This window comes from Thunnus maccoyii, chromosome 3 (genome assembly GCF_910596095.1).
Source record: "Thunnus maccoyii chromosome 3, fThuMac1.1, whole genome shotgun sequence".
Lineage (NCBI taxonomy): Eukaryota > Metazoa > Chordata > Actinopteri > Scombriformes > Scombridae > Thunnus > Thunnus maccoyii.
In genome coordinates this window covers 20,429,108-20,444,376 of record NC_056535.1, presented here as the reverse complement: position 1 = coordinate 20,444,376, position 15,269 = coordinate 20,429,108, and the positions used below count along the sequence as shown (strand labels likewise).

General features: G+C 40.1%; 1 protein-coding gene across 9 annotated transcripts in view; it reads left to right on the top strand.

Moving 5' to 3' along the window:
- kaznb (kazrin, periplakin interacting protein b) overlaps nucleotides 1-15,269 on the top strand; it is a 114,104-nt gene that overhangs the window by 80,390 nt on the left and 18,445 nt on the right. For all 9 annotated transcript variants that reach the window (XM_042405736.1, XM_042405739.1, XM_042405738.1 and 6 more), the window contains one exon: nucleotides 10,666-10,773. In XM_042405736.1, coding sequence (XP_042261670.1) covers nucleotides 10,666-10,773 — 108 coding nt within the window. The remainder of the gene's footprint in view (nucleotides 1-10,665; nucleotides 10,774-15,269) is intronic.

The following is a 15,269-nucleotide window of genomic DNA, read 5'->3' as shown; positions in this document are numbered from 1 at the left end:
GTCTGATGTGAGATGACAATCCCACCGTGAACAGAACCTTGTACCCTGAGACTCACAGGTATTCAGTGCAAATAAAGTAGCTTATTGGAGGAAACGTGAGGGAAGGTGAACTTGAAACTAGCAACAGTTTGTGAGAATTTACAGTTGACAGAGGGGCTCAAATAACAAAAAACATGACAAAATTTGGGGAAGCGCAGGTAAATAGCGCATAATTTCTTCCTCGCTGATTGGTTGCAATGTTGCTCTCCTGCATTAAGCTTCCCATTGTTAGTGGGAAACTACTGTAGTAATAGGGATAAATTGCATAGTCCTTGATCATGAGTTACTTAGAAATTACTTGTTAGCTATTCATTAAAAAGCACTAAAAAGCACTGATATATACAAGCATATAGTATATTATATTGTATAGTATATTGATTCATGAGAAGCAGGTTCAGCAGTGGATTCAATATAAAGTCTGACAAATGTCTGACAGGGGTGCTTCAGACTTCTCAGCTGTAAAAAGTGTGTTTGTATTTGTCTGAGAGCAGTTGTTTTGTAACAACCAAGCATTACCATCCCACAATTTGTTCCACAAATTAGTTGCAGCCACCATTATGAACAAGCTGCTTCAGTCTGTGTTTTTTGAAAGTTGGGATAATTGCATAAATGCAGGACATCTGCCATATTAATTCAATCTAAAAACGAAGGGGGGAGAGGCTTGAGAAAAAAAGGACATTATTTTTCCAACAACCCCAAGTAGAGATCATCATTTTAAATAATACCTAAGTGTTAATAGCTCCAGGTATGGAAATCTTCAGTAATTGGTGCAGTAGATGTATAAAGTGCATTATGCCAAGAAGAGAGAGCCAGTTTGTGTTGTGGTGTGTATATGACAGTGAGTTAGTAAAACTTAGCTGAGATGCTAATTAGCGCTTCCACTGCCATCCCTCTAATTACAGTCCCATGTAGGCTGCAGCACTGACAGAGAGAGGATGGTTAGATTTTAAGTGTGGACACTCTGCTACACTGGAGCTCATCTCTTCACTGCTTCACTGCCCAGTCTCGAGATTGGGCTCACACGCTGAGACATTAGTCATCCTGAGCGGTGCATACTGCTGAGTGAAAAGCTGATTCAGGTTCTTATAGAATTGTAAGGTATTGCAATGCGGAAGACGGCAACGACCTTAAAGACTTTAGCATCTATTGTAACACTAGCTCCGAGCAGAAGTACTGATGTGGATGGCTCACTGGGTCATTTTTCATTTGCTGAATTTTTCACCATTACTGTAAAACTCTGCCACCACAATGGGTGATTCATCACCTCACCAGCAGAATGTAATTCAGGTTGATATACTTTATTTCTTCCTCCAAAGGATAACAGAGTGACTTATTTGTATCTCACACACTCATACAGTATGTCCCTTCCCTATCAAAGCTTATTATGAATTCGAAATATGAGTAATAACCAGAGGGATCGCACTGGTTGTGAAGGATTCCTGCATTAATCTCAGTGTGTTTAATGTGTGTGTGTGAAGGCTTCTTCTTGTTTGACCAGGTCCAACTCACTGCAGTGCTACAGTAAGTTCACAACAGAGTATGATAAACAAGGCTGTAACACACACTGGTATAAATATAAAACCTGGTGAGTTTTAATACCAAATAAGATACATTTATTCATTTTATTTATTCATTTTGAATATTTATCTTAAGTAATAAATGATAAATTCATAATTTTACATGCAGGAAAATAGTCTGTGTCAAAAAGTATTCAGACCTGCTGGTAAATTTGCGTATAATAAATGCAATTTTTCACCTCTCATAGACTCCTAAGATCATTGTGCGCCTGCCAGTTTGAGGATCATTACAGCAAGAGAACAAATTTTGACTAATAGCTCCAGACTGTGTTGGTTCCAAGATATCAGAAGAGCACTTGTGGCTGTTTTTCATATTACGCTTTATGCCAGCAGCACAGCATGGCTTTTGTTTTCCCTCTGCTTTTCTCCTGCAATTAGCAACTGTAACAGACAGCAGTGGCAACTCTAGCAGGCAAACACCTTATAACAAGAGCATGATATGTCACACTACAGTAGCTACTTTTAAAATCAATAAATCATGTTGCCATCTGATTTGACTGATCTTTTTTGCTCCAACAGCAATATAGGCTGGTAGAGCTGACGGTGCGGGTTCCCTAACTGGGTGATTCCCATCTTTCCGTTAGTAGCTGATTTGTCTACGCCCAGCGAACATGGTAGTCTCAGTGCCAGCCTGTACTCAAAAGAAAAACGACAGTATAGATTGAAAATTCAGCCAGCAAAAACGATCTATAGTTGAGAGACAGAAGCCATCTAGCAGCCATAGTAAACGACCTGAGGAAGTGACGCAGTTCAGATGACATCAATATAAGGTGACAAATTTCCGTAATTGGAGGTGGCAGGTTGGGTGGATGGCTAGATAGATACAGTAGATGGCAAAAGGTGGACTTAGCTGCAGGAGACTGCTGTTCGCTTCCTGTTTCCAACCAAGCGTTAGGACAGTTTTTTTAAAAACCATAACTATAATTGTCATGGTGTTTACTGGGGGGGCGGCTGTGGCCCAGAGTTAGGGCGGGTCGTCCACTTATTGGAAGATGTGAGTGTGTGTGAATGGGTGAATGTTGGCATGTAGTGTAAAGCGCTTCGAGTGGTCAGAAGACTAGAAAGGCACCATATAAATGCAGTCCATTTACCATTTACTTTTTCCATGATGACAAAGGTTGCCGAACTTTAAGGAAGTAGTAACTTTAACCCATACCATGTTTCAAGCGATCATTTTAACCAGAACCATCTTTTTTTAACCCTAAACAAGTGGTTTTTGTGCATAAACATAACCAGACGTTAACCACAGCGTTGTCACACCATAAAACATCCTTATTTTTTACAGTGATTTGTAACAGTTTTGGAAAGCACTGATAGAGGCAGCATATTAGAAAACGCTCCTATGGAGTTCAATGGTACAGCCGACCTATGTGGTCGTTTAATTATGAGAATATTCTTAGTTCTATTATTCACACCTTTACTTGGCTTGTCTCTTGATCAGCATTTCAAACTGTGCCTCACATACTACTACAGCTACTATACTGTAGCAGCCCCAACAGAAAATCTCTGTGCTCTGTGTGTTACGCCCACCACTGACTCCAAGGGCTATGTTACTGTGTTGTATTATTCAGCTTGATGAGTAGTGACGGTTTCCCTGGGAGACAGGGCTCCACTCTCCCACTGGAGCCCTTCAATCTTTCATTATGATGATGTTTTGGAACCCTTTTACTCCTTGCAAACACCTTTTATCTCACTAACAAACTATTAATTCGCCCTTTGGTTGTGAAGACTGATGTAGAAAAAGAAGGGCCAGTTTTGAAAAAGCGCAGTCAAGACTTCTTGAACCCCCCTCTGCTTGCATCTCAGGGTAGGGCGGATGATGCCCAGTCCATCCTCTGTCTCAAACCAGAGAGAAGGGGTCTTTTTTGGAACCTGCAGAGGCAGCTGGGAGGGGCGTGGCAGGACTGGCATGTGTGAAAAGAGCGCTAATCAATTCCCAGGCCTTTAAGGGGATAGAGGTCAGCAAAAACATCTCACATTTTCCAAATGTCCCTGCACACTCGAACATTATTTAAAAAAAGCCGAGCCAGGCCAGCTGCTGCCATCATCACAGCTTTTACCAAAGGCAGGAAAAGCCTTGGCACAAGGAGCTGCAGGAATTTTTTTTTTTTTTGTCGGTGCTGGATTTCTTCCAAGCAGATTTTCCTGCTTAATCTTCACTTTAAATCCGCCCTCATCTAGCCTTCCTAGTCCGGCAAAGCTTTTGGGTTATGGCGGGCCTGCTATGACCAGCTGTGACCCACAGTATCAACCAGATGAGCCATGAAGTCTGTGTGTGTGTGTGTGGGTCAGTAAGAGAGGGACTGTGTGTATATTTTTTCTATTTGTGCATATTGGCAAATTTGTATCCATGGAGTGATCACTGTAATTGTTAGAAAACTGCAGCTTTTATGACGTTATTTGAATAGAAATAACTTCATCTTTTCTCCTATGATTTATTTCATTCATTTTTTTAAATGTCAGTCTAACTTTCCTTTGCTCCTTTGCTTATGCATTTGGAAATATGATTCAAGTAAGGCTATATTGTAAAAATGTCTGGTATTTGCCACAACAGCCTTTCAGTCTGGTGTCTCTGAGGAGAAAACCATAACTGCTGGTGGAAAGGAGAAAAAAATGAAAGTTATGAACTTGTACTCCACCACTGTGGCAGAGGACAGGTCAATGCTAGTCGCTGTCTGATCCAACCAAACCTTGAGCTCACTACGGTGCTTTTTGAGGAGGCTGTGTTGGATTAACTAGTGTACCACTGACAGTACTGTAGATAATCCTGCAGGGTTATAGAAACATTTATTATCTAGGCCATAATGGATTCCGATTTTTCACTGGTTGATCCACAATGATAATGATTACAAATGCTTGATGGACTGACCTACATTTGTCCTACATCTACATCTATAGGTTAGCCAGCATGAGGGATGATTTGTTGAGCTTCAGTCTCTTACTATTCCTGTTTGGCAGGTCAGCCCCACTGTGATTATTCATCAGCGAGCGTACATCATCATACCAGTCAGTATGAGATGATACATAAGTACATATGCATCATCCCATAGTGACTCCAAGGTTAGGCATCATTCCATCATCCCATATTCCTCATGGTATTGTTATGAATAATCAACTTAGGTAGTTTATGCTCTCTTGAGCCCTTTAGATGTTTTGGTTTCAGCATAACAACAGAGCTCTGTTTAATAACAGGGTTGAGCCCTGCCATGCTATTGTTTTGAGCAGGTGTGGCAGCATCAGAGATGTGATACTGAATTAGTGATTCAAAGGATAGTCTTTTCAAAAATGCCTTTGTCTACTCACATTGAATACTGACCCCAAATTATATGTACGTAAAGCTCACAAACCGTCAGTTGACACAATCCACATGAATCACTCTATTCTCTTTTTATGATATTTAATCAGACATTAAAATGATGCCGTAGTGAAAATTTTGCAGCTACAGATTAATACTGAACATGATGTCTGACGGTTTGTGAGTGCCTCTCAGAATCCTCCACCTCTCAACATGTTGCTTTTTCAGATCCATCATTCGTTCAGACATCATTAGACATCAATAAAACCTCCGACTGCTGAGCTGAGCAACACCAGGCATAACACTGGTGACCCTGGACACTCATCTTCCTCAAGCCATTTCTCCTCATTGATGTAATGGATGTGTCCCTGAAGGGGTTTTTTTTTTTGCACGTTTCTTCAGGGCAGGCTGCTGTTGTGCTTTTAACGGGGACAGCATCCAGAGGCTATGGATCAGAGCAGCCTTTCAGGCCTAATGTTCTGTGAGTGCAGGGAGTATTGATTCACTGTGTCACGTATGATTATAAACACAGATTAATAGACAGTAAGTTTTCAGCTCCAGGCAAAATAAAATGTTAGAGGAATGACATTTTGCTGCAGTGTTTTGGCTGCATGTTTGGGTTTAATAATGGAGATGTGACAGCACGACCTTGGATATATAGCATATAGTTTCACTCTCAATCTGTCCCCAGGGAGAAATTTATCAGTTGCTTCTCTTATGGTGTAAAGAGTGTGTTGAATATCAACTCAACCTTCCCCCAAAGTATTTCATCGCTGATGTTAAATAATTATTTGACATGTTTACAGCCCTTGTTTATGGAGGCTTCAATTTGTCAGTTTCTGGTTTTACAGAGTATTTTTAGTACAATTTCCTGATTTCATATCTTGCTCCATCCTAAAAGGCGATTTATTTTCAATTTATCACTGCCATCTGTGTCAAAGGCTGTTAATGATACCTACCAGTGTAGAAGCATAGTGCTGTGGGAGTGCCATGTCAGCGCTCTTTTCACTGGGATTTGGATGAGCTTCATGTGTCTGTGCCTGATAATACCAGAAAGGACCTGTGAGAGTCAGGGTCAGGGATGAGCAGTCTCCCTTGTGAAATATTCAAACACTAAATATCTCAACCGAACTCAATCCCATTGTCTTATGTAACCAGACGAGGTTTTCTGGCTCAGTCTTGCGCCACAGGTTAGAAACCAGAGGCATCACATCATTTAGCTTTGCTAATTTATTCACTGCCAGCACTGCTGTGAAATTCCATTTAGATAGTGTTTCAAATTCTTCTCACATTATATTGTGTCAATTTAAATGCATGAGAGGAAATAATAGAAATTTGAACACTATGGTTATTGTCATGCCAATGGGGAATAATTACCGTGTACCACAGAAAATGGTTAATTTCTTCAGGGCTTTACATTTTAGGATTGTGACAGAGTCATTTTACCCATAAAACCTCTCAACTCTTTTTCTTGTCCCAGTGTTAATTATCATTTAAAAATGATTTTGTTGTGATACTTTCTTTCATCACCTCATCTCTAAGCTAAGTACATAAAATAAGTGATTAAGTAACAAAAAAAGGCTTAAAGCTGCTATATCTTGATCAGCTCTCCTCCCCTAACAAAGACATGTTAGTCTTTGAGAATATGTGGAAGACATATGCACATTACAGCAACCTTTTTGTTTCAGAGGGACTACTCTGATTGCTAATCAACACTCACTCAAACCTAGCCTGCTCTTTTACACACAGTAGACATCCTGGCAATTACATTGTGTTTCCAGTCATTGTAAATTATTGCAAGTGATTCCTGTACAGGTTTGCCTCAGTCCCTCAGAATGATACTACACATGCAGCCGTGTTATTGCGCTCAGCAGGACTGCATTTCAGGGTGTTGTGACTACACAGCAGCGTGGTGATGTTTTCCGGTGCAATGACTGATACAGGAATGAATGTGTCTGCTGACGGATTGAATGCCAGAGTAATTAAAGGTTGGCTGAGGGTGGGCAAGGATGAGTTGTCTGCACACCAATGATAGTTGCCTCCTATTTCTGCTTGAATGCCTACTCTGACTCTCACTGAGTGTTTGTCTCCTCTCTATCATGTCCCATGTTGTCTGTATCCCTCATCTGACTGTTAGCTAGGAGGGGAATTTCTGTCAGATGAAGCCTCTCTGACTTCCTTCCCCACCTGGGGGCGTTTCTGCAGTCACACATTCTCAACATACTCATTAATAACTAGTGGGAGTTTTCCCTTGTGAAGCTACTACGGCAATGTTGTTCGCCTGTTGTTTGCAGTGAAGTCTCTTCATTTTTAAGAGATCTTCAATTTGTCTGTTGTGTACCTGCTTTATTTGTCTTGTCTCATCTCATCTCATCTAACACTAGTACAAAAAAGTAAGAGATTTGTAGTAACTCTTTCAAGTCCTAGTGAAACAAAACTATATATTTTTTGGTACAGTAACATAGATCTTTTCTCTCAAGGAGAGAAATCAACCAGAAAGGAGAAAAACTTACCTTTAATATTTCTGGTCTTCCTAAGGTGCCTCCTGTCTGTACTCCAGTAGGCGTGCCGTTGTGAATTCATCCTTGCAGATGGAGAACTTATTTGCATATGACCAATCAAAATGTTTGCACAAAGTGGTGCTATCATTGTCCTTTCATCAGCGTGACTGTGACACTGACTGATAGCCAGGCTCACAAGCTACAGTTACCAAGAACAATTTTGTTAAACTCTGCATCTCCATACGCCATCTCACTATTTCAGCTTCTCTCTCAGGATGAACCACTGGTGGAATACAAGTATTTTAAAGTGAGGTATCTCATTCTGTTAGATAAGAGTCATCTATTAAATTAAACTACAAAATGTGTTTAAAAATTGCAGATTATTCAGTCAGGTGGGAAACAACACAATTGGGAAATTGGAGTATCAGTACAATAGCATAAACTTGCTTTAAAACCCATAAAATTAGGTCAGTACAGAGCAAAATGGACTACAAGTATTAGATCCTACACACGATGGCACACCCACACAGGTGTTTTCACTTATTATGCCTGATTAGACCTCCGCTCAGGACTGTGTGGGTGTGTACAGACTGTGCTTGATTGACATCTGTCTGAACTTCCTATCAGATTTGTTGCACATGTTTTAATGGAGGAAGTTACGTGTTTATCATTCTTTGCAGTTTGTGAAGGTTTGATGATGTCATGTAATTGAACCTGTGCAGAGGTCTAATCAGCCAGAGTAAGTGAAAACACCTGTGTGAGTATGCAGGGTCTTGGTCTGGTAGAGGTCATTATATCATATAAATGTATACTATATTAGATTATAAATTCAGAATGATATACCTTATTTTTAAGCATATTTGGTAGTTGATTTTAATCCATATCCCCGTCAGACAGAATGAGATGCTTCAATTTAAGCAAGCAAGCAAGTTAATTTATATAGCACATTTCATACACAGAGGAAATTCAAAGTGCATTACATAAAAAATAGATAAAAGATTTTATTCCAGCGCATCCTGAGAGAGCAACTCAAAATATCAGACCACTGTCTCAACTGTCAGTCAAACACACAAAACAGCTTGACCCTGCAGAGACTTGGGGGCTAAAGGGACGTTTCATGAAATACAGTATCAGCCAAAACATTTTTATCTTTCTTCAAAAATTAAAAAATGTAAACAATAAATTTGTCACCAGTTTTCTTATTTCAGCTGACTTTAATAGTAAATGCTGTTGGATATGAATGTATCAGACAACGGGCCTAATTGTCCAAACAGATAATTTTGTAGATAGATGAAGCGTAAGATTTGAGATAACTATAGAGACATAAAGTTGTTCTAGCGTTGGCTGAGATCGCAGTCAACAGCCTGTTGCAGCCTGATCCGGTCAGTTGGGTTAAAGATAGCTAGGCCTCATCATTTCCTTAACCTTTAACCTCTCACAGCAGAGGTTTAACCAAGCATAAATGAGGTGGTTGATATACTGTTCACCCCTCAGGATATACCCATTCACTCCAGCACACATTCGCATACTTACAGCACTAACACAGACACAATGAGAGGGTGTTTTCCTCTTGAAATACAATGGATAATGGCTAATCGAAAAACCCTTTGGGAATGGGAGGTCATTTGAGGCGGGGAAAAGTTCAAGCAACCAAAATATGTTGAAGTACCACAGTGAAGCATATGAATCACATGCAGGGAGGCTTGCATGCAGGCTCACATATCCAAAATACATTGTTCGTTATGTTTAGTGGCTACCGTTGTTGTTATAACCATAAATTTATGTATTGACATTTTTATTTTTAAGCGTACAAAGAGCTGACACCTTCGACTGAGTGCTTACATAGACTGACTGTGAATTTGTCCTGCTGCCAGCAGCTTCCACCTCTCCATCTCCCTCTAATTATTGTTGGAGCTAAGTAAAGCAGCCTTAGAGCGGCCGAGCATGAGCCTGCCTGTTCTCCAATCTCCATATTAAAGATAGAAGAAAAGGTCAGCTTAACAACACCTAAATAGGTATCGACAGGTGAGGAGGACAGAGGAGGCGAAACGGGAGGGGAAGGTCAGTGATCTAGATAAATACCATACGGTTATGGAATTGAAACTGTCAAAATATGCAGATGAGGAGGGAAGAGTGAGATCGTTGTTGAGGAATAGTGGTTGTGCAGATGGTACAGCTTAGAGAGCACCTGAGAGTGTAGATGCCTGTCGCTGTGCTCATGAATGAGACTTGTGATTAAATGAGAGACAGTGTTTCATTTAAACATTGCATTTGCAGTTATTCCGGCGGTGCGGTCATGCCTTTTAACTGGCATGAAATCCAACATTTCTAGCCTCAGAAGGATGTATAAGATCAGCAGAATTACTTTCAGCTTGAAGATTTCAGATCAATACAGCAGGATCTAAAGCCCACTTCAGGAGGAAATCATTTCCATTGTAATGCTACGGTGTGTCTGCTCGATGAAAATCGTTCCCTGGCACAGCGAGGATATTGCTGCCTTCAATAACCGCTGTCATCTTTTATAGCATTTCTTGCTTTACACATGGAGGTGAAACATTTAGAAAATGAGGTGGTGGAGAAGAGGTGGACAGGGAGACCTTGATGATTTTGAAAGAGATCCTTCAATCACATTTTCTTCTTGAACTCGGTGAAGAAATAACTAAATGAAAGGAGGGAAAATGATGAGTAGATGAGCCTCAGAAGTCCTTCAGTGTCATTAGTATAGAGCACAAAAATAGGTCAGCGGGGTATAATGGAATCACATAAATGGATGGATTTTATTAGAGGATAGAAAAGACAAAGAAAAGAGAAAAGGTGCGAAAGATTTTTTTTTTTTTTTTTTTAAAAAGCAACTGAAACTGAAAGAAAATCGAAAAGTTAGCTGAGCATTCTGCAATAATGGAGAAAGCGTGCATCATCATTACAAATACAGTTTGTGCCTTGTTGTTGCTTTGAAATGATGATCACAACTCCAGGGATTTCTAGGAGAGATTCATATTTGCAATGTGTCTGAAAGCTGAAAAGTGTATACTGAATTGACATTGTGTCAGAATGAATCATCTGATTCCACAGGCATGATAGCTACAAGGCTGTACACACATACATGACACAAACACACACACACACGGCATTATTAAGATGTTAGAACAAACTAGCTGTATGAATACGAAGTAGAAGTTATAATGACTTTATAAACGTTTTATTCAACTTACTCTGTGAAATCTCATTTACTCTTCATTTCCCTCCCCTGCAGATCCATCGGTGCATCATAGACAGAAGACAGTAGTGACAGACATGTGCTACCCGACGGAGATATCCAGCTTGATGGACTTTGGCACTCCAGACTGCTCGCTAGGCAAAGGTATGGTGTTGCTCGAAAATACAAGGTGTTGCCTTGGTGACAGCAGGAAGTGTGCACGGTGATTTATCCTGGCAGTTAAAAGACACAGAGCTGTCAGCTTGACTGAGAGGTTAACTCTGGAGCAAAGGCCTGCACGGGCTAAGAATGTGAGAACAATCAGATAACAGCTCTTGGTGCTGGACCACGAGGGCCTAACCGTTCACTGCAGGCTTTTGATTTATAGCGGCAAAATAACATGTTCTGTCACCCAATACGAAGCGTATAAGACTGTGAAACTTGATTGACTTCTTGCAAGAGAAAAGTATTTTACTTTACAAATTGCTTTAATCTGAATAGAGCTTTATAGAGGTTTATTGCTCTAGAGTTGTATTGTAATGTGCATTTATTGCATCGCAGCAAGGCCACTTATTTTCTCCAATCACTGTCATCAGTTTGAGAAATAAAGTGTTTTATAGGGAGGCCTGTGTGACTGATAATAGTCTCTCTCAATCTCTTGTGTGTGGTAATCAAACTGACCAGCCTGTAATAATACGCTCCACAAAAGGTATTGATCATAAAGTCTATTGATCACGTGTGTATTGTTGCTTAATCTATAAGACTTTTGTCCACTTTCCTTTTTCTCGTCATAATGACTGCTATTATTCTCCGTTGTTCTCACACTGATACCAAACCAGGGAGTCTGCACCGTAATTGTGATTCCAATCTCTTCATCCAATCTAGCCACTTGAAGCTGGCGGAGCATGCTCAGCGGCTATTAGACAAGCTTCAAGTCATTTCCATCAACAGTGGGCAGCAACAGTGGTGACCTCAGTCACTCATTCTCCTTCTCTCAGTGCCCATCAATGCTCTCAGTCTCCCGCCTCCTCTTTTTTTTTTTTTTTTTCACCTCCTCTTCTCTCTCAAGGCTAGCTAATATTTTAATGCCTCTCTGTCCTGGCTCTCTATCAACACTCCCCAGCTCTGATAATGCAGACGGACAGGTCAACCGTGTGCAGCTGAGAGAAGAGAAGAGCAATACAGTGGAGGAGAGCGGAGGGTAGAAAAAGAAGGCTTTTAGGATTTCTTCTGGCTTTAATGTGAGCAAAGCAAATGAATGACATAGTGATACAGGGAGTTAAGCTGAAGAATAAGGACACTGAGGAGTGGAAAATTTCAGACTGAAGAACTGTCAGGATAAAAGCAATGCTGTGAACAAGATTCAGTGTAGCTGAGAGGCAGGCTGCAGCATGACCTTGGAATTATGAAGTGCTACATTTGGTCAAAAATGTGTTTTTCATACAAAAGACAAGCAAAAAGCAGCAGTGGGTATAATTAGCACTGCTAATTAGCACTATGAGCCCTTATAGCTATAATAATACAGTGATGGAATATTATAAGCTGCTGTGTACTTGTAATATATGCATCACTTTCTAATGAGGAGCTAATTATATCCACCATAGAAGAATTATTGTTTTCGCTCAGCTCTGATCAGTCAGAGAGAATGAGCCCAGCGGTAATCCTTGAGGTGTCAGCATGTGACTGACAGATCCATTGCCTCCTGTGACAAGTATCTGGTTAGAGCACATCTGATCTTTGGACGGAGCTAAAACGCTGAATGTCAACCTCTAACAGGCAGGACAAATGGCATGTTTGCTGTGTATGTGAACTGCTGTCACATCTTTAAATGCAAGAGTTTAACTCATCTTCCTCTTGCATGCAAACACACACATACATAATGCTTACTCGCTCATGCTTTAGTATGCTACTTATGTTACTCAAGTGCTCATAAACCAAAAATTCCATTATAAGTTTATATCCGACTAAGCTCTGCAGGCAGAATTAATTCAGGTGAAGTCCTATCTGTTTTTTTCCTCATACCACCTGTTCCTGCCTAAGGCTTTCAGGCCTAAAGAGCCCTGTGAGGCAAGCTGGACCAGCCTTAACCTTATTTACTCTGTAATTGTGTCTGCGCACATCCAAATTCCCATCTAACATGACACACACTGTCCTTACTCAGCAACAGGCAAAAGAGCAGTGCATGGAAAACTCCCTGGTGGGTTAAAGATACCATGGGAGAGCTCATATTAATAATCCGATCTCGGTGTGTAGAGTGAACCACTAAAACTCGAGGTTATTTAAGGAAATTTGGCTAGGAGCATGAGCTTCATATCACTTCAGCGCTGTCATGACCCTTTTTTTTTTTTTTTTTTTTTGAGGCGTTTATGTTGGAGTTTACACTCACAGCATTTTTATTCAGAGTTTACATTCCTACCTCCTCTGGCCAAAACACACATTCACATTCAGGAAGTGAGTAATGTAAACTCATGTAGGCTACAAAGGCATTGTGGGCTCAGACGGAGTGCATGGCTTTCATACAGAGGGGTGTATTGTTCTCTGTTTGGTCGGTGAGTGTAATTGCACACTCTGTCCTCTGCTAGCTCTCGGCCATCAGGTGGAGTGAGAGCTCCACTGACTCACCTGGTTCATTACCTGAAGCCCTGAGGTGAAGTTTGCCTTCCCCTCCCCCTCCTCCTTGTGTGTACATAGAGGGTAGTAGGGGGGCAGTGAGGGGAGGGGGGGGGGGGGGGGTGAAAAGTGGGAGTGGATATGAGCTGAAAGTTGTGCAAACTGCTTTTAGGCGTGTCCCAATGCAGGTACATACAAAGTGGGGGAGAAAGAAAGGCATATACAGAGTAAAGAATGAAAGAAATGGAACAGGAAATGTAGCTGAGTGGCTCTCAGGGGACGGGCGACTTCCTAGTAACCTGTCTGGGAGGAGCATCAGCGAGCAGGGCTGGGAGCGGGTGGCTTTGGTGATGTGTTGTGTATGTTGATTTGAATGGTGTGTGCACTGGTCTGTACGTATACGTATGTGTGTTTTCCTTTTTTTTTTTTCACCTGCTATGAGAGTTCACACCACAGTTAACAGTGGAGCCGAGTGGAGCCTGTGCCGAGGAGGACATGAGGTCCGAGAAGGAGGAGGGGAAGGCCGGTAGGTGATAGAGTGGAGACAGATAGAAAAAGAGAGAGAGGGGGGAGAAAAGACGTTTATGTGCGTTGGAGGGATAGTGTAGGTGTGTTCACATGTGTGTAGAGTGATAATTGTATGAGAGGAATTTGAGTATCACAACAAAACTGCTTCATTTGTAAAACTCCCCATGTTTGTCATGGGATTAACTTAAGTACAATTTTGAGCATTTTCAGTTTTTAATTTATTATGTCTGCAAATAACAATTCCTTTCAGTATTGATTAATCTGATTATTTTCTCGATTAATTGTGTTGTTTGGTCTGTAAAACATCAGAAAACAGTGAAAAATGCCAGTTACAACTTCCTGTTGCACAAGGTGACTTCTCTTGTTTATCTCAACCAAAAGTTTATATCCCAAAACTATTAAATTTACTTATGTTAGAAGCTCGACCCAAGAAACTGGCATTTTTTCTTGAACAATGACAATTATTTGATTATCAAAATAGTTGTTGATTATTTTTTCTCTAGACTGATCAATCAACTAATTGCTGTAGCTCTTCTACATTTCAGGTAGAAATAATGCACTTTTTACTCCTCTACATTTATTTGAGAACTATCGTTACTAGTTGTTTTGCAGATTAAGGGTTTTCATTCAAAACATATGATGAATTAATGAAATGTAATATAATGTTACAGACTAAACTACCCAACAATTGTTTGTAAAATAGTCTAAATTAGCCCAACTTTGACCAGCTGTAACATTAAAATGTTGCTTAATGCATCAGTAATTTAAAAAAAAATCCAATAATATAAAAAATATAGCATATAAAAATAAAATATTTGAAAAGGGTCTATTCTACATGATGAGAATTTTTACTTTTGATACTTATAATATACAATATGTTGCTAAAAGTACTGTATTACTGTCCTGTACAGGACTTTAACTTTTAATGTAGCATTATTTGACACTGTGTTATTCTGACTCTTACTTTATGAATCTGAGCATTTCTTCCAACGTGTTAAATATGTTCTCACTGAGAGTTATTTTGCATGTTTTGTTTTTCTCCATCAACTCTTTGGTGCTGCCTTTTAAGTGCAGATTTGTTTAAATATATTCCATATCCCAGTCTTTATTTATTGTTTCACTTAAGAACTAAATTCTGACCTAGATATGACATTTTCCTATGGATAACATGGTAATCTGTTAATCTTCTACAGTATAAGCATTGTAAATAAACAGAGTGGTATTTGGTCAGATATGATGCAGTATTACAGACTTTAGTAGCTCAGCTGACGTACTAAAGCTTGCATAATTTACATTGACTCTTGTGTTTGGAACCAGACAGTATATGAGGAGGCATTATGGATTATTGGATATGTTTAGAGAAACTATAGATATTTGAATTCTATTGAAGAGGCTCTGTCTTTGACAAATTTGCCACGTTTTTGATGTTTGTATGTATCCGTGTGTGTGTCTATACATTTATTTGGGCTCATGAGTGTGCTGACGGCGGTTTATGAATGGATATAGATGAGTTTGATCCCACT